Source organism: Phycodurus eques, chromosome 17 (assembly GCF_024500275.1).
Source record: "Phycodurus eques isolate BA_2022a chromosome 17, UOR_Pequ_1.1, whole genome shotgun sequence".
Lineage (NCBI taxonomy): Eukaryota > Metazoa > Chordata > Actinopteri > Syngnathiformes > Syngnathidae > Phycodurus > Phycodurus eques.
Window position 1 is genome coordinate 3,039,748 of NC_084541.1, and position 27,778 is coordinate 3,067,525.

The window sequence follows — 27,778 nt, forward strand, 5'->3', positions numbered from 1 at the left end:
TGCTGTAATAACAACAACAATGATACTAAAATTAGAACAATGTACAGCTGACTATTTTCGGTGAAAATTTGCTGAATTAAACGGTGCGGTCTTTTCATTCAACACTGTTTTAAAAGAAAAAAAAACATCCATCGATCCATTCCATTCTCTCTCATGTTCAGCACTGGTGTCAAACTGGTGGCCCCGGGGGCCAGATCCTGCCCGCCACGTCATTTTATGTGGCCCGCGAGTGTGCATCGACTTTTGTGTTTCTTGCTAAAATATCAAAATTGCAAATTGGCTTCACTTTGAAAAATATTGAGATATTGTAAGCATTTTTTGTTACCAACCCCCCTTTTAAAATAAAATGGATTAATACTGTAGTTGAAAAATGTTTTTTTACTGGCTTCTGATTTCAAAAGTAATTAGCCATTAATTTGCGTATATGTAAAAATATGGGTTTGCAGCCATAACGGCCCTCCGAGTGGAACCACAACCGCGATGTGCCCGTGACAAAAATGAGTTTGACACCCCTGCTGTTCAGGGTCACGGGGCGCCAGAGCCCATCCCAGTTGACTTCGGGCGAAAGGCAGACTACACCCTGAACTGGCCGCCAGTCAGCCCGACCGCAGCAACGCACGTACAGACACGGACAACCACTCGCACTCACATTCACTGAGTTGGAACCGAACCCACGCTCCTGCACCCAAGTCAGGCGAATGCACCACTACACCATCAGTGACTCATTAATAAAAAAAATTAAAAAAATAAAATTAAAAAATGAAAAGAATTAACCAAAATCAAAAAGTTTAGCATACAAGCTATTTAACAACATTGTGGATTTCCTTCTACTAGGTAACACAAATGAGTTTAACCGTGTCGCATCTTTACAGTATTGTACATATTGACCTGTTCACAGCCGTTTGAAACATTTTTATTTTATCATTGATAGCAAAACCGTGAGCACGTTTTGCATAATTCTGCAAGCAGACACTTGCAGAATTCAAGCCAATATCACTGGTAAATACTGATTAATTTGATTGAAATGAGATGCATTCCCATTACAAAACCTCATTCATAAACATCATTGTTCACAAAGACAACGCTCTTGCAACAGTGAGGTCAAAAGTGAGGCCCTTTAACAACCTGTTGAATGTAAGGTGCGAGAGGGGTTCATTGCATGTTGGTAGGTCAGTACTTATAAAAAAAATAGGACAAATTAAAATAGTCAAAGGGATCATGTACTCGTGTCTACTCTGTAGAAAGGTAGAGGACACAGAGCGACGTTTTAAAGTGTTCTTAATATGTTTTTAGACGTGTGGCAGTGCAACATGAAGTAACACATGTGCTTGCAGCTTGGTGGCATCATCCAATTGATCACTGAATACATTTATAATGACAAACAGTTTTTCGATCGTCTCGTAGTTTGCAATGAATACAGCTCCCATTTTAATTTGTGGAAGATTGGGAAACCCGTCATCAGATGGTCCCAAATCATTTCAGCTCCTCACTTATCAACTCTATTTTTAAAAATCCCCCCCGTTTAAAAAATAAAATAAAATAAATCTCCATGGACTTAACATCACACTTTCTGGAACTGCTGGGACACCATAACCTGACAGTCACAGGAACATTATGAAACTTGCACCGTCAAACAAACACGTACTGCAGCAGGTAAAAACAACCTAGTTGCTTCTAAAATCAAACAAGTTCCTTCCAAAATTTCAGCTAGTCCCCCTTTCAGATAAAACTCTACATGATTAATTGTGCTGTTATTTCTTGAAGGAGAGTCACTGAAATGGCACATTATACAAAATGAGAGTGAAAAAAAACCCCAAAAGAAAACAATTTTGAGTACATTACGCGTTTCGAGTGTGAGGCACAGGGCATTTGTATGTCAACATGACATTGTGGACAAATGAATATGAATAAAAGGGCCAGAGATGAGTAAAAACATGTAAATCCAGTGCTGTAAAACACATTAATTAAGGAAATCCTTCTGGAAAAATCTTTGTCACATTAAGCGAGGTTCCTTCATGCAGCATCATCATCATCATCACTGGGTGGGCAGAAGTCTTTGTCGGACCGGGGACGTGTTGGGGGATGTGAGTCTCTCCGAGGATGTTGACAATGTCATTGAGGACTGCAGGTGGACCGTCTTGTGAAAAAGCTTGTTGCTGATAAACACCACCAGCGAGAAGAGACGCAGCTGAAAATGGCTACAAATCGGGAAATACAAAATATGACTCAGCAAGGGGAACAACGTTTGCTCAAATGATTAACAAAAGCTGCTTTATCACTTACTATAGCTTTGTTGGTGTCTTGGCCTCATTAGCGCTGATGATGAAGAGAGGGAAGAGGATGGAAAACAAGCAGCCACTAGGTAGAACAAAATAAAACACAAAAGCTTTCTTTTTAAATATTAATACATTCCTTTGTGATTCTTTGTTACTGTTTTAGTCCCCAGGGGGCTATTCCTTGCGCTAAGTTTATAGATTACATTTATTCTAAATAATCAACAGGCTTGGTAAATAAGACAAAACAGGATTGCTGAGCAGAAACAACAATTTCCCCTTTTCCCTCTCTTAACAGTTTTATTTCAAACATAGTGCATCAAGGTCACGTCATCTCAAAAGACCAGTTTCTTCAATCCAAATCAGTGAGCTTGATTAAGCAGTGTCATCGATTTGACTGTTTGATAGTTTTGCTACATCTCATACAGTTGCAAAATACTGACATTGCATGCAAGGTATCATGGTATTCTGGTTGTTTGGTGCCCGGGTAAGAAATAAAATCATCATTTTAACACACCCCACACTTACTGTGGCTAATTATCTTTATAGACAAACCATGATCAAGCCAGAGATGGAACATGAGGCACACATCCCTGTGGAATCGAGGCCTTACCTGATGATGTACGATGAAGGCAAGGCAGTCAACAAAGCCATGGGCAAACCAAAGCCAAAGTAATATGGCCAGTTCCTCTCAATATTGGACAGCCTTTGGTGCATCTCGATGCCTTAAACATCAGTTAGTTTTAGTTTGACATTACATATGTGTCAGGTTTGTGTTGAAAGTATTGGGATAGCTCACCGTGGTTGAACCAGCGGTACTCAAAACAGTACAGGGAATAGAGCAGAGACATGTGCAGTAGGCTGACCATCTGTCCAATGGCATCGATGGGAAATAGGCTAACAATCATACCCTAGAGGACACACATACACAGTGGCACTCAATCTGACAGAACTCATCGTATGTGAGTTTAGCTTGGAGATAATAACCTCCCTGAAACAAAAGACAAAACATATTCATGGTGCAAACCTGAATGAGGAAGAGTGCCTGGAGGAGGAGGTTGAAGAGCATGTCTGCGATGATCTTGCTCACGCTGGGGAATGACTGCGCTTTACAGCCCGACACTTCGAATGCCAAGTCAGCAATATCCTGCAACAAGTACACAACTATCAAGACACAAATAAAATGTAAGCTCCTGTATGACAGTTTAGTGTAGCCAAAAATCCCAAACTTTTTTATGCGCCCCTATGTGAAAAGGTAACCCCCCGACTCATTAACCACAGTTCTTGGAAAGCGGAGTTCAATTTCACTGGCCAGACCCAGGTCTGATCATCTCCAGATTTGTTGAATCTAAAACTCACTTTAGTAGTACGGACCCTTTCCAAAACAAATGGACTATCATGGAAAAGTTTATTTATTTCCATAAATCCATTCAAAAAGTTAAACTCATAGATTATAGTTTCAGGACCCACGATTTAAACAATTTCAAGTATTTATTTGTTTATGTTTACATAATTTGAGCTTGCAACTCATGAAACCCACAAAATCAGGAAATCAAAAAATGTGAACACTGTGAAGAAATAACCATTTACTTCTCAGTTTTTGTAGGGGAAAAAAAAAAGAAATTAGGGTCCCATTAAATCAATCAAAATATGGTCATTTCAAAACACTATGTTAATCTTCAATACTTGGTTGGGAATCCCTTTACTTTCACTGCCTCGATGCGCCGTGGCATTGAGGCAATCAGCCTGTGGCCTTGCCTGGGAGTTATGGAAGCCCAGATGTCCTTGATGCTAGCTGTCAGTTCTTTTTTGTTTTGGGATCTGGTGCCCCTCATTTTCCTCTTGAGAATAACCCTTAGATTCTCAATGGGGTTTCGAGCCGGCGAGTTGGCTGGCCAGTCAAGCACTGTAACGGCACGGTGCTTCTGGCGGTATGGGCAGGGGCCAGTTCCTGCTGGAAGATGAAATCTGCAACTCCATACAGATCCTCAGGAGAAGGAATCATGAAGTCTTCTGAAGCATTCTGATAGACTGTTGCAGTGATCTTGGCTTTAAGAAAGCAGAGTTTACCAACACCTGCACTGGACATTGCACCCCAAATCATGACTGACTGTGGATATTTCATACCGGACCTCAAGCAGCTTGGGTTCTGTATTTGTATAATTGCAAAAGTCCTAATTTTGTGGGTTTTAAGAGCTGGAAGCCCAAATTATGTAAAAATAAACAAATACTTTAAATTGTTTTTATTGTGGACCCTGAATATATAATATATGAAAGTTGAACTTTTTGAATGGAGGTATGGAAATAAATAAACTTTTCCATGATATTCATTTTTTTTGGATGGGGTCTGTATGTGTCAGACAAAGTGAAGTTGGCTACAAGATCTCCAAAAGAAAAGATTTATGACACGATCCAAGGAAATTCATGAACAACAGACACAAAGGGATTGAAATTGATCAGTCTGAAAAAGGTTACAAAGCCAATTCCAAGAACTACGGACCGAGACTTTATCCACAGATTGAGAACAAAAATGGACTTCTTTGTGAAGAATGTTAAGCTAAGGTCTGACCAATGCTCTGACACAGAGCACTTTACAGTTAAGCGCCAACACTTTTCAGCAAGTTACCTGGTTGTTAATTATTTACCAGTCAATATTGAAGAAATGCACGATTTCACCGTCGCCACACTATGTGTTATTTTCCTGAGTAAAAATTGTAATTTAATTGTAATTTAATTGTTGAAAAAAAATTGTAATTTAATTGTTGTTACATTTTGATTTACACATTAATAATACAGTTTTACTGGCGTGTTAAACGCGGAATGCATTGTGGGTTAATTATTCATACTGAGTGCGAGATCAGCAAATCGGTCATGGAGGGTGTGTCTTACTGAGAATGGCGTGCTTGTTTACGTTTATGAATTTAACTGTATTAACTGTATTGTGTTGGCATGTCAAGTCAGCACGAAGTTGCTGATTCAATGTGGCTTCAACTACACTAATCTTTCAGTTATGTTAATGACATGATTTCTGCAACTTGTGTGGGGTACATTACCAAGAAATGGATACGGTTAAGCTAATTCCTTTTTTGTGCTGCGGATAAGTGATATTACTGCCACTTGGCAGCTGCTGAAAGTAACTAGAAAGTTACTTTTTTCTAACTTTGTTACTTTTGAAATCAAGTAATCAGTCAAGTAACTAAGTTACTTTTAAGCTCAAGTAATCAGTAAAGTAACAAAGTTTCAAGGTAACTGTGGCAACAATGATCGGGACACAATTTAAAGAATAAATATATATGGGAATGGTAATGTGGTGATGGACTTGTAGTGTTGGTTATTTTCTTATCTTGATAAAACGATTTCTGGTCCAAATGAAAGTACATCACAGTCTGCTTCTGAGTGTTAGAAGACGCTCAACGGGACAAGTGGTAATAAAAATGTTGGAACATTAGACAATTTGAATGCATTGTAATAATATGAGGGAGGTACCTGAAACCAGATGGCATTGACAATCTTGCTGAGGACAAACAGTGGGAGAACCCAGAGAGCACTGAAGACAGAAGTCAGGATGAACTCTAACCATGACCAGACACTGCCATGGAGCGAAGGGTCACCTGGAGCAAAGACAAATTGTTGCCTGACAAGTGTATTTCACAACTGGATAATCCATCATTAAGTCCTTTTAACGCCTTATATACAGTACATACCGATAATTTTGGCAGAGAGAGTCTGAAGTAGTGGGATAAACACCCGGTAGAAGAGAAACAGACTGAGCTGAAAAGAAAACAAGATCCAAATCTTAACAGAAGATTTTGAGTGAGACGACCTCTTCAATTTTCTAAGGTGTCCGGATTCAGCACGATCATCGCAGACATGCTCGTCTGAGAAAAGAACAAAGTAGGTTGAAGTTCTTACCCAGAAGACTCCTCCATTCCAGGCACAGCACTGAACGATCCTGCTGGCTACTTTGGGGTCACTACAAAAAAAATGATCCAAATCACTGAAGTATATGCTAAAATGTTGTTCTTTCCTTAAATGTGCCAAACTGACTAACTTCATTCTTTCTATTTTTAACGTGGGCCACCATGCAGCCTTATAATCATAATAATTACCCATACTTTACTTATTTTGTAGTACGCAATGTTATAATAGGCTTGATCAAGTGATATTACTCAAACAGAGAATATCAATCAACAATAGTAGGTATGGGGAAAAACTGATCAATTTATTATCAAACAACGGGTTACATCAAGTCACTTTAAACACAGGAATGTACTACAATTGAATAAAATAACTAAAAATTATTTTGGAAAATCCTGAAAAATAACTTCAATAAATAAATTTTAATTGCAACATAACCACTGCTTAACTTAAACATGAGCATATTCTGCATTTGAACAGATTAAATAAAAAATAAATTACAAACCATGAAAAATAACTAATAAATACAAATTATACTTTTAAAATGCAAAATAACAATTCAAGTTCAATTCAGTTATTTTTTTACTGTCATTATATGGTGGGAACAGCATTTCGGTTTCTCCACATGTGCATCAATGCATCTGGGGCATAGTTTTATTCGCTGTTCCTGCAATGCACGTCGTGAACACTGAGGGGTAGCATGGTGCACACAATGAGACAACACACTTGCAGTAAGAAAGAAAGTACAAGTCACAATCAATTATTTTTTGTATAACTCCTTTTTCACAGCGTTTGAAGAATAAATGCCTAAGAGTATTGTTATACTGCCATTTGCCATATGTTTTTATACGGCGTTTGTGTGCCGATATTCATTATTTTGACACATAAGTGCCGCGAGTTCGATGCAAATTCTCGTTAGCTCATCTATGGTGTTTTTCATTCATTGTGTGTTAGCTGGGAGCTAGCAATTTTTCTGAACAAAAACGAAGAAAGACACGAAGTCTGTGAACATTGAGTAAGAGTACTTATTTTATGTATGTTTAGTTTTAGAGTGAATTTCAACTGGAGTGTCAATAAATGACTTTAAGCAAGCAATATTCACTCTTACTCCTTGCTACTATGTGGGCTCTGCATGCTGTCCGGGCACTGCTGGATAGAAGCGCTGGAGCGGAGAATGGGAACGGAATGCTTGTATAAGAGTGGTAAAAATCAGAGATTTTAGATCCTGTCCGATTCGATACTTGTTTTTTTGCTGACATCATACCGATTTCCGGTCTCAATGACTGCATCGGGACATTCCTAGCGTCAACCTCACATCAACTGACAGTAATCCCTGACTAATTTCTCAAGGATATACAGGTACTGTACAATGTCCATCGATAGACAACAAGACAACTGTTGATTACCGTAGGAGACGCTGCATTCATAATGAAAACTCAGAAGTCCAACACAATCTCTTTCACGAGGCTAGTTTGTCTGGATTTTGAATAGAATTTATCAGTTCAGGGAGTTAAAAGTTTCATCCTCATACACAATGTTTTAACTTACTTTTTTGCATAGTCAAGTGCCACAATCGTGAAAAAAATTGTTAAAACAAACAATAACATGTGAATACTAGAACTTACACAATCCTGCTGAGCCGTTTTGTCTCGTCTCGTCTTGTCCTATTTTCATTTGTGCTCAAGATTTGTGTCCCAGTTTTTAACCGTATTATAATTGCAATTTTAGGTCAAATTCCGAGTTTTATGACTGCAAACTGTTCTGAGGGTCCGCAGTATACAAGAAAGTCTATCAAATACAGGTAGATCCATAATTGCTATTGAAAAGTGACTTCATCAAAGAGTGGTTTGGACTGTCATCTTTAGAATCGATGTAACTGTTAGACATACTTGTCTGGTTTACGCTCCTCACTCTGAGCCCGTCTCTGTGCCAAAGCCCCGCTGGCCCTTCTCCGCCGCTGTTCCTCCCTTTTCTGCTGGATGCGGGCATCCAGCTTGGATATGGTTCGAATTCCCAATATGGAGTCCTTGATCCCCTGCAAGGATCCAATTGAAAAAGAGAATATACGTTCTTAACTCTAAACTGCATTTGAAAATAAAAACAATGAAAACATTTATGACATTCGTGGGCCTAATGTTTACACCCAAATATCCGTGTATCACAATTTGAGTTCTATAGTTTCTACACTAAATTTATTATCAACACTGCTTGTCCTGTTCAGGGTTGCCTGATTGGAATGGAATACTTGGAAGGAATGGTCGGTAGCATACACAAAAATCATTGGAAGAACATTGTTGGCATATCTTAATTATTATTATTCACTAAAATAAACTGATAATACAAATACAAATATATACTATTTGTCAGTCCCCACGTGGGTCTGTTATAAATTACTGATCAATCTAAAAAGTTGAAAATGGCTTGCTCTCTTTGACGATGCAATTAATGTTAATGTCAATGTTAATGAATGTTAACGGCTCAACACGTTTTGTTTTTGGTTTTCTGAAAAGAGATGGTTTTGGAGCTGCAAGGATTCCGCCCAATGTAAGTAATATGCTTCAAGTGCAATAAGCAACAATTCTGCCTTTTTGCAACAGCAGATGTCACTAATAGTCCATTAATAACGTTGGCGTTGTTGCTCGCCTCGATGCTGGAGTCTAGAGACAAGAGGACGACACAAGGCTTATGTGTTACTACAATATACAACTAAACTAAATCTGTTTTCAGATCATTCTTTAACCATAAATAGCAGTGCATGCTCTTTAAGACACCGTTTGTCTTACTTCGTGACCAAAAGGTTAAATCCGTTTAGCCAAACTCCTCAATGATGGGTTTGATGAATCTTAAAATTCCCATTCACAGCTCATTCAATTCTACATTAAGAATGTGATTCAAAATACAGCAATCAAAAAGAGTTAGTCCTCATGTCACAACCATGACTGACATGATTTTCAGTGATAGCCTCCAGAGAAGTCTTTTTGAGAACAATCTCAGCAGGAACTTTACAAATTTGTGGTTGATATTAAAATACAGGTGGGGGGCAGGTGTAATGATTCATTACATGAGACCTGCCTAATTCAAACAGTCTAATGTTAAATAAAAAAAGAAAAAAAACTGGAAGTAACTAACATTCCAGCTGCAACAAGACAAACTCACCTGTCACCTGCTAATTTGGTTTATTATCGCTAGAAAGAATGTTGTCAACATGAATCATGACTTACCCCAACTTAGTTTTAACTCAAAGTCTGAGCCTAAAGTCCTCCTTGGGAAAAAAAATATTCAAAGTATGTTGTATTTCTTTCTGTAGCCTGATATATTAAGTAATAATTTATCATGCGTATCAGGAAGGGGGACCGGAGGGTGTGTTCCAACTACAGGGGGATCACACTCCTCAGCCTCCCTGGTACGGTATATTCAGGGGTGCTGGAGAGGAGGGTCCGTCGGGAAGTCGAATCTCAGATCCAGGAGGAGCAGTGTGGTTTGTGTCCTGGCCGTGGAACAGTGGACCAGCTCTACACACTCGGCAGGGTCCTCGAGGGTGCATGGGAGTCCGCCCAACCAGTCTCCATGGGTTTTGTGGACTTGGAGAAGGCGTTTGACCGTGTTCGTCGAGGAGTCCTGTGGGGGGTGCTTCGGGAGTATGAGGTACCGAACCCCCTGATACGGCTCTTCGGTCCCTGTACGACCGGAGTCAGAGTGAGGGGGTCCGGTTTGGTGGCCTCAGTATTGCATCTCTGCTTTTTGCAGATGATGTGGTTCTGTTGGCTTTCATCAAGCCGTGACCTCCAACTCTCACTGGAGCAGTTCGCAGCCGAGTGTGAAGCGGCTGGGATGAGAATCGGCACCTCCAAATCTGAGACCATGGTCCTCAGTCGGAAAAGGGTGGCGTGCCCTCTCCAGGTCGGGGATGAGATCCTGTCCCAAGTGGAGGAGTTCAAATATCTTGGGGTCTTGTTCACGAGTGAAGGAAGAATGGAATGGGAGATCGTCAGGCGGATTGGTGCAGCGTCTGCAGTGATGCAGGACTTTGTATTGGTCCGTTGTGGTAAAGAAGGAGCGAAGCCGAAAGGTGAAGCTCTCGATTTACCGGTCGATCTACGTTCCTATCCTCACCTATGGTCACAAGCTGTGGGTCGTGACCGAAAGAACAAGATCCCGGATACAAGCGGCCGAAATGAGTTTCCTTCGCAGGGTGTCCGGGCTCTCCCTTAGAGATAGGGTGAGAAGCTCGGTCATCCTTGAGGATCTCAGACTAGAGCCGCTGCTCCTCCATCGAGAGGAGCCAGATGAGGTGGCTGGGGCATCTGATTCGGATGCCTCCCAGACGCCTCCCTGGTGAGGTGTTACGGGCACGTCCCACCGGGAGGAGACCCCGGGGACGACCCAGGACACACTGGAGAAACTACATCTTTCGGCTGGCCCGGGAACACCTCGGGATCACCCCCCCCGGAAGAGCTGGATGAAGTGGCTGGGGAGAGGGAAGTCTGGGCATCCCTGCTAAAGCTACTGCCCCCGCGACCCGACCTCGGATAAGCGGAAGAAAACGGATGGATGGACATCATTACTTATTTCACAATAATTTCCACTCCCTATTCTATTGTATATGTCACACTTTTACTTTTTTGCGTGACGTATGATGACGGTAATGTTGTTGATGTATTGAATGACTTTCGACTTTGGAGGTGCCAATGCGATCATAAAAAAAAAATTCGTAGGAAATTAGCTTGGTGAATCGGTAAATTCAGTTTCAGTGTCTGTAAACTTCACCCTTCTGCTAGGTGATGTGGGTTCATGTGTGTTGTTGCTGACCGTCGCAACATTGCGGAGGAAGGCCCTGACACTGTCTGTCATCTCTGTACCAGCTGCAGATCCATCAACTGCAGAAGGAAGGGCAACAGTTGACCTGGTGGGCAGCTCTCATGGCAGGAAGATCACCCAGTAACCTGCCATAACCCAGATAAAGTAAACAGATAAGGGATGTGGTCTGTGGCAGATATACACATGCCAACCGAATGTGAAGATTACACAGACAGACACCCACACTCACAACTGAAACTGTACCCGGTTTAAAGTGCAAGTCATGGACATGTTAATCACAATCAAAGACAAAAACTTGAAGTAATGGCTTCATTCAAATATCAGGCGTGGACACGTTTCAGTTTCGCCATAGAAGAAAAGGACATGGGACTGTCTGTCACTGATTCCTGGACACAGGACACTTGAGCAAGTCGAAAAGGTAACTCCAGCCAAACAACTGTTTATTCAGAATGCTTTTGAACACACCTATCCCTGCTACTTCAGATAAACACAAGAAAATAACCTGTGCACTGGGAGCATCTATTTAAAAAAATGTGCAGCCCTTTCCTGTGGTCAAAGATGAGGGGTTTCATCACTTTATGAAAATGCTCGACCCGCGTGATGTTGCACCCTGCCGCTACACATTTCATCGACTATGCAAGTGTAACAGTTGGATAAAGCATGAGTGAATCGGTCAAGCTCGCGCTGCACTCTGAAGGCATGACTAATCCACCCACACTAAATCAAACTGTTACCCAAGTAATGTTTTTCCGTTTCCATTTTTGACTGTTTAAATTTGTTATACATATTTTATATTACTGACCCAGTTGTCAGAAGCTTGCCCCCACCTTGATGAACTGCATTCTTCCGAGCAGTTCTGCTGTGGATAGAAGGAGACTTTGCGTGGACCCTAAATTAATTAGCAGGTCCCCTCGAAATCTTGGTTTACAGTCATCAAAGAGTCCCTCACAAGGCGGATCGACGTTTACAGTCATCAAAGAGCCCTCACAAGGCGGATCGACGATGGGATGCAAATAGACCAACAAACTATTTGCTTAATATCCAAACGTGCACGCAGGGCGCCACCCACTGGCGTTTGAGAGGACTGCAACCCGTGAACTGCCATCTGCCATGTTTAACCAAGGATAAATGTCTGTTTTGATATTTCACGAACTCTGCAGAAATATTCCAAATGTATGCCTTGATGTCTGTGTCAGTGCCAACTTTACAAGTGCAAGTGCGAGGCATTGAGAATTGTTTGTCTTGATTTGACTCCAAGCAGCATGAAATGTGATTTGAACTATAAGCAGTTCTTCTTCTTTTCCTTTCGGCTTGTCCCGTTAGGGGTCGCCACAGCGCGTCATCCTTTTCCATGTAAGCCTATCTCCTGCATCCTCCTCTCGAACACCAACTGCCATCATGTCTTCCCTCACGACATCCATCAACTTTCTCTTTGGTCTTCCTCGAGCTCTCTTGCCTGGCAGCTCCATCCTCATCATCCTTCTTCCAATATACTCACTATTTCTCCTCTGGACGTGTCCAAACCATTGAAGTCTGCGCTCTCTAACTTTGTCTCCAAAACATCGAACCTTGGCTGTCCCTCTGATGAGCTCATTTCTAATTTTATCCAACCTGGTCACTCCAAGAGCGAACCTCAACATCTTCATTTCCGCCACCTCCAGCTCTGCTTCCTGTTGTCTCTTCAGTGCCACTGTCTCTAATCCGTACATCATGGCTGGCCTCACTACTGTTTTATAAACTTTGCCCTTCATCCTAGCAGAGACTCTTCTGTCACATAACACACCTGACACCTTCCTCCACCCGTTCCAACCTGCTTTGACCCGTTTCTTCACTTCCTGACCACACTCACCATTGCTCTGGACGGTTGACCCCAAGTATTTAAAGTCCTCCACCCTTGCTATCGCTTCTCCCTGTAGCCTCATTGTTCCCCCACCAGCCCTCTCATTCATGCACATATATTCTGTTTTACTTCGGCTAATCTTCATTCCTCTTCTTTCCAGTGCATGCCTCCATCTCTCTAACTGTTCCTCCAGCTGCTCCCTGCTTTCACTGCAGATCACAATGTCATCTGCAAACATCATGGTCCACGGGGATTCCAGTCTAACCTCATCTGTCAGCCTATCCATCACCACTGCAAAAAGGAAGGGGCTCAGGGCTGATCCCTGATGCAGTCCCACGTCCACCTTAAATTCTTCTGTCACACCTACAGCACACCTCACCGCTGTTCTGCTGCCCTCGTACATGTCCTGTATTATTCTAACATACTTCTCTGCCACTCCAGACTTCCGCATGCAGTACCACAGTTCTTCTCTGGGTACTCTGTCATAGGCTTTCTCTAGATCTACAAAGACACAATGTAGCTCCTTCTGACCTTCTCTGTACTTTTCCATCAACATCCTCAAGGCAAATAATGCATCTGTGGTACTCTTTCTAGGCATGAAACCATACTGTTGCTCGCAAATACTCACTTCTGTCCTGAGTCTATCCTCCACTACTCTTTCCCATAACTTCATTGTGTGGCTCATCAACTTTATTCCTCTATAGTTGCCACAGCTCTGCACATCACCTTTGTTCTTAAAAATGGGCACCAGTACACTTTTCCTCCATTCCTCAGGCATCTTCTCACGCACTAGAATTCTATTGAACAAGCTGGTCAAAAACTTCACAGCCACCTCTCCTAGATGCTTCCATACCTCCACAGGAATGTCATCAGGACCAACTGCCTTTCCATTTTTCATCCTCTTTAATGCCTTTCTAACTTCCCCCTTACTAATCATTGCCACTTCCTGGTCCACCACACTTACCTCTTCTACTCTCCCTTCTCTATCATTTTCCTCATTCATCAACTCCTCGAAGTATTCTTTCCATCTAGCAAGCACACTGCTGGCACCAGTCAACATATTTCCATCTCTATCCTTAATCACCCTAACCTGCTGCACATCCTTCCCATCTCTGTCCCTCTGTCTGGCCAGCCTGTATAGATCCTTTTCTCCTTCTTTAGTGTCCAACCTGTCATACATGTCATCATATGCCTCTTGTTTTGCCTTTGCCACCTCTACCTTTGCCCTGTGTCGCATCTCAATGTATTCCTTTCGCCTCTCCTCGGTCCTCTCAGTGTCCCACTTCTTCTTAGCTAACCTCTTTCCTTGTATGATTTCCTGTACTGTGAGGTTCCACCACCAAGTCTCCTTCTCTCCTTTCCTGCCAGAAGATACACCAAGTACTCTCCTGCCTGCTTCTCTGATCACCTTGGCTGCAGTGGTCCAGTCTTCTGGAAGCTCCTGCCGTCCACCGAGAGCCTGTATCACCTCTTCCCGAAAAGCTGCACAACACTCGTCCTGTCTCAGCTTCCACCACATGGTTCTCTTCTCTGCCTTTGTCTTCCTAATTTTCCTCCCCACCACCAGAGTCATCTTACACACCACCATCCTATGCTGTCTAGCCACACTCTCCCCTACCACTACCTTACAGTTGGTAACCTCTTTCAGATTACATCGTCTGCACAAGATGTAATCCACCTGTGTGCTTCTACCTCCGCTCTTATAGGTCACCCTATGTTCGTGCCTCTTCTGGAAAAAAGTGTTCACTACAGCCATTTGCATCCTTGTTGCAAAGTCTACCACCATCTGTCCCTCCAAGTTCCTTTCCTGGATGCCGTATTTACTCATCACTTCTTCATCACCCCTATTACCTTCACCAACATGTCCATTACAATCTGCACCAATTACGACTCTCTCTCTGACTGGGATGCTAAGAACTACATCATCTAGCTCCTTCCAGAATTTCTCTTTCACCTCTAGGTCACATCCTACCTGTGGGGCATAGCCACTAATCACATTACACATAACACCCTCAATTACAAATTTCAGCCTCATCACTCGATCTGATACTCTTTTCACCTCCAAGACATTCTTAGCCAACTCTTCTTTTAAAATAACCCCGACTCCATTTCTCTTCCCATCGACACCATGGTAAAATAATTTAAACCCTGCCCCTAAACTTCTAGCCTTACTGCCTTTCCACCTGGTCTCCTGGACACACAATATATCAACCTTTCTCCTCATCATCATGTCAACCAACTCCCGAGATTTTCCTGTCATAGTCCCAACATTCAAAGTCCCCACATTCAGTTCTAGGCTCTGTGTTTTCCTCTTCTCTTTCTGCCGAAGAACCCGCTTTCCACCTCCTCTTCTTCTTTGACTTCGACCCACAGTAGCTGAATTTCCAACGGCGCCCCGCAGGTTGACGGCGCCGGTGGCGGACGTTGTTAACCCGGGCCACGACCGATCCGGTATGGAATTCTTTGGATGAACGCTCATATTTGTTTGGCAAGGTTTTAAGCCGGATGCCCTTCCTGACGCAACCCTCTGCATTTATCCGGGCTTGGGACCGGCCTACAGTTTGCACTGACTTGTGCCACCCATAGGGCTGCATTTGAACTATAAGCAGTTGATTTGCCAAAACTAACGCATAAACAGTCAGTCTGATATGCTTGACCTCTGAGTAAAGACAGTAGCAAGTTTAGGTTATTTTATATTAATATATGATTTTAACCCCATTTGATCAAATTTGTAGTCTATATTCAAGTGTGGTCTTCTCCAGGTCGTCAATCCCTCTTGCCCACACCCCGCCTCTGGAGTATTTAACTCTTAACTCCTGCCTTCTCTCTCTCTGGTTTTTCTCTCTGGTGTTTTTGCTCGCCTCTACGAGCGACGGTCCTATTCTCCCAAGAAGGTGTGACGCACAACAATTTGTCTTCTTCCGCCTCTTTTGTTTCATTTTTGTGCATCTTTTTCTTCTTCAACCAAATCTGTCTCATTGCTTCCCGAGACGCACCCAGGGAGAGACTACCACCCACCAGCTTGAGCCTACGGTAAACCTTTGCCAGAATGTGCAATATTAGTGCCTAATAATTTCAGGAAAATTACTAGCTTCACACAAAATCTCAACTTTGTCCTCTCCCTCTCCCGTCAGCACTGGACGCAGTAAATGCTCACGTTTCCATCTTTAGTCCAACACACGAGGTTATTTCCCTTTTCATACGCCTATTTTCCTTCTTTTTTTTTCCCATTGTATCATTATCAGTGTTATTTTCTTTCTTTATTGAGACCCCTTTGTGTGTTTCCCTCTTGATCCCTTGTCGATGTCATTAAATATACTATAAAATGCCACTTTGGGTTGTATTTTCTGTGTGTTCTGAGTTTAAGTAAACCTCTGTCATCTAGAACTCAAAATTTCATAAAGTGAAGCAACCTTCAGATTACGAGACTGATAAAAAGGTTTCTCATCACTTTCCCTAAATGTTATCCTCATAAAAAGTGATGTGGTGCCCCATTACTAGATAAAATAGTTAGATTTTAACTATTAAACTTAAAATTGGATGACCTTGACTAGCCCTGACCTCAACCCAATAGAACACGTTTGGGACGAATTAGAGCGAAGACTGAGAGCCAGGCCTTCTCATCAGTGTGTGACCTCACAAATGCGCTTCCGGAAGAATGGTCAAAAGTTCCCATAAACACACTCCTAAACCTTGTGGATAGCCTTCCCATAAGAGTTGAAGCTGTTATAGGTGAAAATGGTGGACCGACATCATATTGAACCCTATGGATTTGGAATGGGATGTCACTTAAATTCATATGTGAGTCAAGGCAGGTGAGCGAATACTTTTGGCAATATCGTGTATAAGCTGTGGGTTACCTGTGACCTCTAATCTCGACGATCGATAAAGCTAGATAATCAGCGATTTTGATGCAAACCTGGCTTTTTCTCCATTAAAGAACATGAAAGAAGAAAGCCTCTTTCGAACATGTAACCGCCACAAGCCAAAGTCAAGTGTACTAGCTCACTTGACAACGAAAGAGAAACGTAATAATCGAATTTTCGCGTTGTTACATTTTAGTGAGATGAAAACATAGTTGAATTAAATTTGAAACCAAATCAATTATGGAGGATTTTTAACGGATATAAATGAAGGCGTGTATATTCTCCAACAAGAAACTATTGTTTTGCGTTGACGTCAGCACGCTGTCTCAGGGTTAGCCAATGTCAAGCGTAAGTGTTTCGTTTTAGCCTGCCTAAAGACACACGACGTTATGCTACGTCAACATTTGTCTTGCAATGTCGGCCTGAATTTTATGTCTGGTCTCCCAAATCTGTCAGCACTCTGCTAGCTCGTTTGTTTATGTCGCTAGCTAACGTTCAATGCTAACGCTCAACGCCTTGAGTAACTCTCGTGACAACTAGCAACAAGAGACAATATTTCAACACGCGATGAAAGAGCTCCTTACCGCATGCGTCAGGTAACTGTAAATATTAACGTTGTTGGTTTTCTCCTCCCCCTCTACAAGGGAGCGACAATAACAACAAGAACACTAACTAGTCTACCAAGGGGCCGAGGAAACCCCCATTGCGCAAGCTCCAACCCTGAAGGATCACGGGAAATGTAGTTCTTATTCGTGCTTCAACCCAATGTGTGTTGCATCTAACAAGCACCTTTTAATGGGAATATGGTAGTGAGTGTGGTAGTGAGTGTGAGCCGATTTTGCACGGTAACAGAAAGACGATAATGGTACTTTGCAAGGACCATCTTATATAGTTTAATAAAATAACTCACATCCTTGCAAATAGGGTCACTCCCCCAAGGCGGTGCTCTGGTACAGCTATGAGCATCATGTGTTCATTTGCCCTGAGATCCAGTTCAAGCTCAGCTGCAGGAGTTATCCGCGCATCGTCATCTATGATTGTGCTCAGGATAAGAAACGCGCACAAAAGAAAATGTGCGCTCATTTGCCTTTCTGTTGCTGTTGTCATCACATACAGATACCTAGGGTAAGTTGTGCGCTGACTAACTTGTGTTAACTGCATTAAACTAAGTACATTTTAGGATATCTTTCGTCATGTTGTTCTAATATATATTTTTTTCTAGCGGTAAAATAGTAAACTTGTGTAATTTGAGAATGTATTTCTAAATGTGGTTCCAATCTGAATTCAAATTTGTTCATGCTTATTGTGCAAGAAGCCTGCAAGTTCCTATAGAGAGTGTCATGTGCTTAATTCAAGCACAATGCACTGTTATGTGACTGCATATGAACTGCAATTCTTCTTCAGCATACCGAGAGGGGGGCAGAGAATAAGCCAGGAAAGTCGGACTGAGTGCCAACTCGTCCCAGTTCACCTTGGAGGGTGAGCCCTTCCGTATCCTCGGAGGATCCATCCACTATTTTCGTGTGCCCAGGGCCTACTGGAGGGACCGCCTGATGAAAATGAAGGCCTGTGGCATAAACACCCTCACCACGTAGGAATGTTTTTTATTTTTTTAAAGCCATATCTCTCACAACCCCAGACCAATGTTGACCAATGTTTCACGTGCCCACGCAGATACGTACCGTGGAGTCTGCATCAGCCCCAGAGAGGGCTCTTCAACTTCCACACACAGCTGGATTTAGAGTGAGACTTTTGACTGCTTGACCTGATAACATACTTTTTCACAGCATTGTGTGTACACACTGTATAATTGCAATTCAAGCGCTTCGCAGCACCGCTGTCATTATTTGCACAATGGGAATACTCAGGTTCCCCTCCCTCACCATGTAAACCCCAGCGCATTGGGTTAGAAGCACCCGACCTGACAACGACAGCATCTCCACAACAACAGCAACTTCTCAAGCAATTAACAACACAGGAGCACAGCAGCAGGATATCACAACACAGTCTGCTCCTGTTGTTGCCAAGCACACTTGATGTTCCATCAACTTTGCAGTGGAGAGCATCAGTCACCGCGTAGACTATGTGTTTGCCTTCATGCTACTTATTGAATGCCTTCTCTTCGGTTTCAGAGCTTATATCCATCTTGCAGCTGAACTGGGTTTGTGGGTGATTTTACGTCCAGGGCCGTACATCTCCTCTGAACTGGACCTAGGGGGGCTGCCGAGGTCAGACACTGAAGACATAAGGTTCTTGTGTGGTGAAATGTAGAAGTCGTTACACAAAGTAATTGTTACGCAGCTATGCCACTTGATGCGAAACACGACCCATTCCGTATTGAATTTAACTAGGTGAAAATGTCATGTCTCATTGTCAGGGGAAGACTCAGGCCCAGTTCGTAAAGCTTTGTCCGGAATGGTTAACTTACGGCGGCCTTGTTGTTCTTGTAGATTTGTGGATTTACTTGACCAAGCAGCTTTTCTGTTTCTTTGTAGCTGGCTTCTCCAAGATGACGACATGAGAGTGAGAACAACATACCCTGGATTCACTGAGGCTGTCAACATTTTTTACGACAAACTTATTCCAAAAGTTGTTCCTTTGCAGGTGGCCTTTCCGATTCTTCGTTTAAATAGAATTGTAGATCTGATTGTAGGTCAGGCTCATTTCTGTTGTTGTAATGAAATGTTCTTGTGTTTTTCAGTTTAAGAAAGGTGGTCCCATTATCGCTGTCCAGGTTGAAAACGAATATGGGTCTTTTGCTAAGGATGATGCTTACATGCCATTTATTAAAGCGGTAATGTGACACACTAAATACTAATAAGAACACTCAGTGGCTACAACATTAGATATATACCCCCCCCCCAATACAGCTGTAATCTTTTTGTACCTTATAAAGTGCATGATAGAGTGTATTGTGTGCAAAAAATAAAATTTGGATTGTGATGATTTTTTTTGTTTTGAAAAGGCTTTGCAGTCTCGAGGGATCCGTGAGTTACTGCTCACATCGGACAACCGCAACACATTAAAGTCAGGGGGTGTAGACGGAGGTAAAGCATTTATCATCCATACACGCACTCTCTCACATTGGCTCACATACGCTTTACTTCTGCTGTCTTGCAGCCATGCGATCATTGAAGTTGCAGAAGCTAAATCAGAGAGACATTCAGGATCTGACCATAATCCAGGTATGTGTTATTTCCATATCATTACCCGCACTGTCTCTAAAGGCTATCAAATTACATACTGCGGCTTCTTTTCTGATTGTAAGCCAAACGGACCAATTATGGTGATGGACTACTGGACAGGCTGGTACGATGTGTGGGGTGACCTCCACCACGTGCTCCCCCCAGAGGGTATGTTACAGTATGTCAATTTAGTCAAACTCTCACTTTCTTACTTGTCATTCTTTTTCTATTTATTTTGTTTCCTGCATGCTAATACAGTATATCGCTGGCGTTGAGCGGAATCCTTTCCTCTCCAGAACTATCACTTTTTAGGAAACCCCAAGAAAATGGCATTTTGGTTGAGCCTTTGACACAGATAATAGTGTCCAGTTTTTATTAACATTGTCAAAGTTCTGAATAATTGATAGCGTAATACTGTATAGTATTTTTGTCATATTGAATGAGAAGCCACATACTTCAACATCCCCCAGTGTATAAGTCTTCTTCTCTAGCAGGAATAAACGGAAATAAACAAATCACAGTACAGGGAGCATGGGGGAAAACACTTTTGCCATAAACTTGGTTAAAGCAACCAGATTTAATGCAACACAATCATGATGAATATTTTTACGGTACTATATTTTTCAAATATGAATTTTGTTTGTTCTTCAGTGAAAGAAAATATGTTTTTAAAAAAATAATTAAATTAAAAAAACAATTCCTATGGAACGTGTAACTACAGCCAATAGTATTAATATTGCCATAAAAAAAAATGCATTCAAAGTAACTACAGTATTTAGATCCTCCCGTACTCAGAGAGAGCAATGACACTCAGCTACTATGTAAATTTAAATGCAAATGTTCAAATACAGGTCAAGTTATTTTGAATGAGTTCCAGTCAAAGAGGGTGGAAGTGTATTGAGAAAATGGTCTTTGCACTTGAATTGAATTGACTTGAATATTTGATAGTCTATATTTATAATTATTAGGCGATGATTGCTGTTGATATTTATATTTATATCTCAGATATGGTGTCTAGTGTTAGAGAGATTCTGAGGCGTGGGATGTCTGTCAACCTCTACATGTTCCACGGAGGTTCCAGTTTTGGTTTCATTAGCGGAGGACTAGCTGAACCTTCCTACAAAGCATTGGTCCCCAGCTACGGTTGGTGCCTCGGTGTCATACACATTGTCTAAAATAACCGCGCGTTCACTTTCATGCTAATGTCATGTTAACGATGTAGCTCTGACAGGTCAGCACTGAAGCAGTTAGCAAACTGCATTTAACAGAATCATAATTTATATAACTGCCAGGAGACAGCACATTAATTGGAGCTATTTTGCAGATTATGACGCTCCCTTGTCAGAAGCTGGAGAGTACACTCAGAAATATCATCTCCTCAGAGATCTGTTCTCTCAATTCAACAGTAAGTGAAGCAATAAAAATACTGTAATGTGGATGGTCCTCCGTACGGTGACTTGACTTCTCCCTCCAGGAGGCCAAGGGTTCCCCAACATGCCAGTGCTACAACATAAGGAAGCGTATGAACCAGCTATCATGTACCAGCACTTGTCTTTATGGGATGCTTTGAGCTTTACTGAGGGAGTATGTCTTTAAACGTGAGATTATCTGTAAATATTTCAGAAGCAGACAAGTGCTTTTCTGTCCTGCCTTGACTGTTACCTCCACAGCCGTTTAAGTCAGACATGCCGGTTAACATGGAGAAACTACCAATGAACAACAGGAATGGACAGTCCCATGGATACACACTGTATGAGACAACAATCGCCAGCGGAGGCTTTTTGACATCAGGAGACAATGTTAAAGACCGTGCCCTTGTGAGTTGTACTATAACTTTACTGTCTATGTGAGTTTAATTTATTAAGGTATTCATTTTACAATGTTCAGCAACTGTTCATGTTAGTTAGTGTGACTCAGTGGCTGTGTTTGGCATGTGCACTGGCCATATTCTCCCAATTGTGTAAGAGGTCAAAGGCACGCAGTTGCATGCTTTAATGGCTGCGCAGATTCTCCCATCTGGCATTTATGCACCTTCATTCCATATACTCACTCTTGCTGGAGCAACCAAAAATGTGGGCATTTCCCGTCAAATCGAGCTTTCTGCGCGTTCTCCGGTTGGCTTTCCCTTTTACGCGGTCCAGAGGCTGTGGTAAGTCCGGTACCCTGTGAACCTGAAACATCACATCGATTCAGTTACGACATACGTCGTAACAAGTTGAAAGCGACTTCCAAAAAGCTATGAAATGTAGGCTCTGGCCTCACAGTTCTGAGGACCCGGGTTCAAATCTAGCCTCGCCTGTGCGGAGTTTGCATGTTCTTCCCATGACAGTTGTCAAAGTATCGCAGCTGGACCTATAAAGCTGTAACAATGACAGATATCAAGGCATACATTTGGAAAATGTAGAGTTTGTAAAATATCAAACAGAGTTTGTAAAAATATCAAAACAGACATTTATCTTCAGTTAAACAAACTTCGAATGAGAGTCCACAGGTTTGCAGTAACTCAAACGCTGTGTCCCAGCAATTGTTCCTTGTGGGCGTTTGGACAGCGCCTTGCGTGCATGAAGCATGCATGTTTTAAAATCAAACAAAGTTCGTTGTTGTATTTGAATTCCTGAAAAAAAAGCGGTGAATAAACATATCTCAAGGTCCGGGAGTAATAGTTCAATCTGTGGCCTATGGAACTAAAAAAATCTATCGTTGCCGATTTGTCCCACCTTGGTGTTATTGGAGAGAGGATCTCCCAACCTTTTGGTCGCTATCAGTTCTGAACATCAAAAGGGTATTTGATGTCTGGAATCCAGATTCGATGGGGAGCTGTTAATTAGGTTAAGATCCAGCTGACATACTGTACGCCAGGCGTCCTTTGGTGGCCGTCTTGCACAGCAGGGCAGCAGGGAGGAATGCAGAGTCTGTCAGTTGTGGGGGTGGGTGGGGGGTCGGACAACCGGGTCAGAGTCACTACAATGCAATGGTGGGTTAGGTATTTAATCATTTGCTTTTATATGCTTTTTTCCTGGCCATCAAAATGTCTACGTGATAAAATGACTCATCCGCCCTGTGGCGCAGGGAAGGTTGGGCAGGTTATTTAAAAAAAAAATTTTTTTTCAATGAACCTCCAAACATGCTTTTAGTCATAATCACATTATTCTGATTAAATAATTTTTATTGGGTTTATTTCCTACAGAATAAAAAACGAAAACATGCTCTCCGACTGGCTGACGACACATCCACTACCGAAGGTATTTTCATATTTAAAGTGTACTATATTTTTTCAAATGGATTTCTGACATTCACAAGCCTCAAGAAAACTCCATGCTCCGTGATTTACAGCCAGCCCCAGACTGCAATGCATCACTCCTCTTTGTTGGTTCAAATTCGGTTATGCACAGTGGGCATGTCAGAAGCTTGGATGGGAGAATGCATATAGATGAAAGGTGCGCAAGCCAGACTCGTTTAAAAAAAAAAAAAAAAAAAAAAAAAAAAAAGAGTTATGCATGAATGGGAGAATATGACCCCGAGTGCACGTGTCGGAGAGTCAATGTGAAACTCAGGGCTGAATCATGAAAAGAATGATGAAGTACTGAATGATTCTGTAAACAATATTTTCAATGAACTAATTTTAATGATTCAGTGTCAGGTATGGGACCTGCTGTTCCCAGTTCTAACACTGTGGAACTAAAAAGCGTGGTCACTAAACCGAACACTAGCCTTACTTAAGGTACAAATAAAACTAAATGTAACACACATAAACACATCACAACTACTACTACCAGCAATGTGACAATTGACCGCCATCTTTGTGGAGTTTTGTAAAAAACTTTGAATGAGAACTTCTAACACCTCTAAATCTCATTAATTTGGTGCAAGTGGTTATACGGTAAATGTATAGCTGTGGTGTAAACAAAATGAGTGATGTTTCACAAGCCTCAAGCCATATTTTTGGATTATATAATTTGAAGTGTTTGGTTTCTTTCACAGGTTTTTGTAAACAAAAGTTACATTGGGCTTTTCAAGCGCCAAAATCTGGAGCTGGCGGTTCCACATGGCAAGGTATGACATTAAAAAAAGACAAGGTGACCAATGTACTTTCTTTGGATTGTGCATTGGGATGGATTCTGATGTGTCCGCGCAAAACTCTGCAAATGACCATAAATTATATATGCACCTTACAAAGTTGTTGAAGAAAAACCCGCAATGGTCACTGAAATAAGTTTTTCATCCATGCTGCTTTAACGAGGATTTATTTGAGGATGATCCACATCCCAAGAGTGTCGTCGTTGCTTATTATCTTCTCTTACCGAAATTGTGTTTACTATTCATAATGTTTTGATGAGCGCCACGTTAAAGTGTTCTCTGTCACTTTTATTTATTTTTTTAGTTATACTCTGCTCAATGGCACACCCTCATAATGCCGCAAACACGTTAATGACCTGGCCATTGAAAAATGGAGAATCAGCCACATATGCTTGGAGTAAATTAATTGCTGTTTTGGCCCACTTCGTGTGGGTGGGGGGGGGGGGGGCAAGTTGTTCAGGAGTAAGCTAACATTTATGAAAAAATGATCATCTTCTTGCATTCAACTGCTCCTTTCAGTAGTGTCCAAAGAACAAAATAACCAAACTGTCATCCTCAACGACAGTAAGGCATAATAAGCCAGATAATAAATGACCAATGGCAACAATAGTTTGAACATAAAAATTCAGCTCCAGTAAAACATAATTCTTGCCAAGCTTAGTAGCAAACAAAATGGAAAGAAAGTGAAAATGCACAAAATATGAACATTGAATCCGGTCATTTGTTTGCACATCTTTCAAAATATGGATTATACATATTGCTTTCAATCACAAGTTTATGATTCCTTATTGATAATTAGAGATAGGTTGTGTTAATTTGGTGGTTCAACAAATACAGTGACCGTGGGCCAAAATTGCAACACTGAGATTTAAAGAAGTCATTTGATGCAGCGATTGGCTCAAAAGGCTGTGTTTTTAATATACAATATGAGGTAAGGTTAATGGTAACAATATTTTTCTCGAGGTTAGTTTCATTATTTATTGTTTTAAAATTCTGTAATTATTCACAAACTACTACTACTACCACATAGAGCAGGGGTGACAAACTCATTTTTGTTGTCGGTGTTATTTTGGGAACGGTTTCCCTCAGAGGACCGTTATGACTGTGAAACCATCCAAATGTTTAATGGCCTCATCATAGTATTACTTGTACACAACAAATGGATTGATACGTAGTTTTGAAATCAAAGTCACAGAAAATGGTTTGTTAAACTATTATTCAAGTTACTGTAAAAAGGGGTTTGGTGACAAAAACAAAAATGCTTGCAATATCTCAATGTTTATTAATTATTATTCCATATGCCAATTTGAACTTTTTGGTATGGATGTTGATGCAAATGATTTGCTTTCGCGGGCCACATGAAATGATGTGACCTTGTGTTTGACACCAGTGACGTAGAGTAGACAGTTGTCCTCGAACCGCGATGGGTCTCCACAGTTTCCGATCTCCCACGGTTGCCTGAGGCTCCGATGCGTCCAATCCAGTATCCTGCCTCAGTATGTCAATGAAGGTCAAGTTGGGCCTACCAGGTCTAACCCGTGGACTAGTTTAGATACCGGTTCCTCCATGCTTCTTGTACAGTGGCCAGAAAATATATTTAGTCTCTTTCTGATTTGATTTAGTTTTGGAAGTTCACCATATAGATCTTTGTTGGTGACATGTTGGCTTTAAAGTACATTTAGAGCAGTTCTCCGCCTCACAGCCAAAGAGAAGCACTGAATTGACAGTGGCAGTGAATAAGCACAGCTTGGGTGTGATGATTTCCAATTTTGTATCATCTTGTTACAGGTTCTCCATGCTACAAGGCTTTCTGATCTTGATGTCTTTTTTCAGTCCTGCCCATCCAAGATCCGAGGTGTTTGCAAACATCGACCTGTCCAAGCAATATACCATTACGGGTCCTTATAACACCACTTTCATTGCTGAAAAACATGAACTTCATCTTACCACCATTCATTTCTCCTTTACCCTAGGCAGTCACTCTTGAGCTTGTTGTATTTCTTTGGACAATAATGTTTTGTCATCGGCGAAATCAAGGTCGGTCAGGAATATAATGATTCACAAAAGTTACATAATTGTCATTGCATTTTAATTATTCTTTTAGTTTGAAGTCATTTCAGTGAACATTGTGGGGTTTTCTTTCTTTTTTTTTAATGAAGGGGTACCAACAATTTTGGCTACGTGTGTATAACGCAATGATCAAAACCCAAAACAGGGACAGCGGACTTTGAGTTTATTGGTGGAAAACTGTGGACGAGTTCACCGGGGAAGGGATCTTGACAAACAACGTAAAGGTGATTGCTCGACAATACGCAGGATGTTGTTATGCTGTAATGTACAAGCCATTTTTACCGTGTTTTCTTGCAGGCCTTGTCGGAGACATTTTATTAAACAATAATCCACTACGGGAATTCACAATATACAGCTTGGAAATGAAACCCAGCTTCATTTATAAGTTTGTACACCTTCAACAAATATTGTATTCATTTTGTGCTACAGTTTGCTTGAATTAGATGCCTTGCTTTAGTCTCTATCAGGCCCCTTGGAAAACGCTTTCTGAACCTCTCAGTTTCCCTTCTTTTTTCATGGGCCATCTCTTTGTATACGGCTATCCCAGCGATACATTTGTGAAGCTGCCAGTGAGTTAAATGTTTTTACACCATTGATGCATTTTCTAGGCATTTGAATGATGAATACATGCAGTGATCCATTATCGTTTGGTTCACAGGGTTGGGACAAAGGTGTTGTGTTTATCAATGGGATAAACTTGGGACGCTATTGGTCCATTGGACCGCAACAGACTCTCTACCTCCCTGGTCCATTTCTCAACAGGGGTATCAACCAGGTATCTTGTTTGCATAATCTTACTGGATTTGTGACAAAAAAAACTTACTGACAAAGCTGAATTTGAGGTACTGTACTGTATATGGCGGTATGCTAATGAAGCACAAAGCTCATTATGATTTTGACATTTAATCAGTTTGTTTTATGTCTTAGTAATGCCTATAATCAGATTTTACTCTATAACCTCTTAAGTTCTTCTGGTATTTTCTGTAAAAATCAGATCATTGTGTTTGAGGAGCAAGAAGGTGACTACAAGGTCAACTTTGAGGACACAGCCGATCTTGGCATGGCAGCAGACATCCAGTGACTCATCATTTCCTCTATGTCTTCGATGCTGTATGAAATGTTTTTTTTTTTTAAACTGATGTACACATAATTTTGTTGCAATGAAATGAATAATGAACAGACAGCACACAAACCCAAGATATTTGTTGAAGCTGATGTGACAAGTTGTGACTGTATGGCCACAAAAAAATATAAAAGGGTGGAATTTCTCTCTGCTTTTTTTTTAATTTTTGTTTAAATGAGCTACTAATTTAATAGCACGTCCAGTAAGATTGTTGTTTCAAGGGGGGAAACTCAGACTGCCACGACAATAATAACCATATTGTTAAATGATCCAAATCCATCCATGCAGTTTGGATATGAAATCATTGTCCTGTACTGTAAATGTATGAATAATGATATAAACTCTGTCTGTATCAACTACTAACTCGTACACGTTCAATGTGAATTTTAAAGTCATGACCACAAACACTGGATCAGCATTCAGAAAGAGCTTGTCCTTCACAACTTTATTATTCAGAAGAATAAAATATTGCTCCAACCCACATTATGCAGTTCATCGTATCATTTTAACGTAGTAAAATAAGATGCTAGTCAGCACCTGCAGAGGAACATGACAAATGTCTGAACTTTTCAAATATGTTATAGTCTCAGCTACAAAAGGCTTTAGTA

The 27,778-nt window shown here is 41.3% G+C and overlaps 2 protein-coding genes across 2 annotated transcripts; one reads left to right on the forward strand and one right to left on the reverse strand.

Annotated features, from left to right (window-relative positions):
• Positions 1–897: 897 nt before the first annotated feature.
• On the reverse strand, positions 898–17,424 carry ei24 (EI24 autophagy associated transmembrane protein). Its single transcript, XM_061702398.1, has 11 exons — positions 17,300–17,424; positions 11,001–11,134; positions 8,081–8,226; positions 6,186–6,246; positions 5,978–6,044; positions 5,760–5,884; positions 3,301–3,420; positions 3,073–3,184; positions 2,887–2,998; positions 2,284–2,358; positions 898–2,198 (listed from the first exon to the last, which is right to left on the reverse strand). The coding sequence occupies exons 2-11, from the start codon at positions 11,040–11,042 to the stop codon at positions 2,036–2,038; spliced, it is 1,023 nt and encodes a 340-aa protein (XP_061558382.1). The 5' UTR covers positions 11,043–11,134; positions 17,300–17,424; the 3' UTR covers positions 898–2,035.
• On the forward strand, positions 16,975–27,649 carry LOC133415877 (beta-galactosidase-1-like protein 2). The gene is given in 21 exon segments (XM_061702399.1): positions 16,975–17,482; positions 17,640–17,840; positions 18,120–18,147; positions 18,149–18,306; positions 18,390–18,458; positions 18,848–18,943; positions 19,211–19,319; positions 19,417–19,509; positions 19,681–19,762; positions 19,836–19,900; positions 19,984–20,068; positions 20,906–21,043; positions 21,225–21,305; positions 21,375–21,484; positions 21,571–21,717; positions 23,882–23,953; positions 26,193–26,271; positions 26,345–26,432; positions 26,505–26,616; positions 26,706–26,822; positions 27,042–27,649. Coding segments are annotated over 21 exon segments (2,019 nt in total). The 5' UTR covers positions 16,975–17,480; the 3' UTR covers positions 27,129–27,649.
• The last annotated feature ends 129 nt before the right edge of the window (positions 27,650–27,778 follow it).

Coding starts and splice junctions, on each gene's coding strand:
- ei24 (XM_061702398.1), bottom strand. CDS start 11,042: ATGACAGACAGTGTCAGGGCCTTCCTCCGCAATGTTGCGACG. Junction 6,045..6,185: donor GGAATGGAGGAGTCTTCTGG/GTAAGAACTTCA, acceptor TTTTCTTTTCAG/CTCAGTCTGTTTCTCTTCTA. Junction 5,885..5,977: donor TCTCTCTGCCAAAATTATCG/GTATGTACTGTA, acceptor TCTTTGCTCCAG/GTGACCCTTCGCTCCATGGC.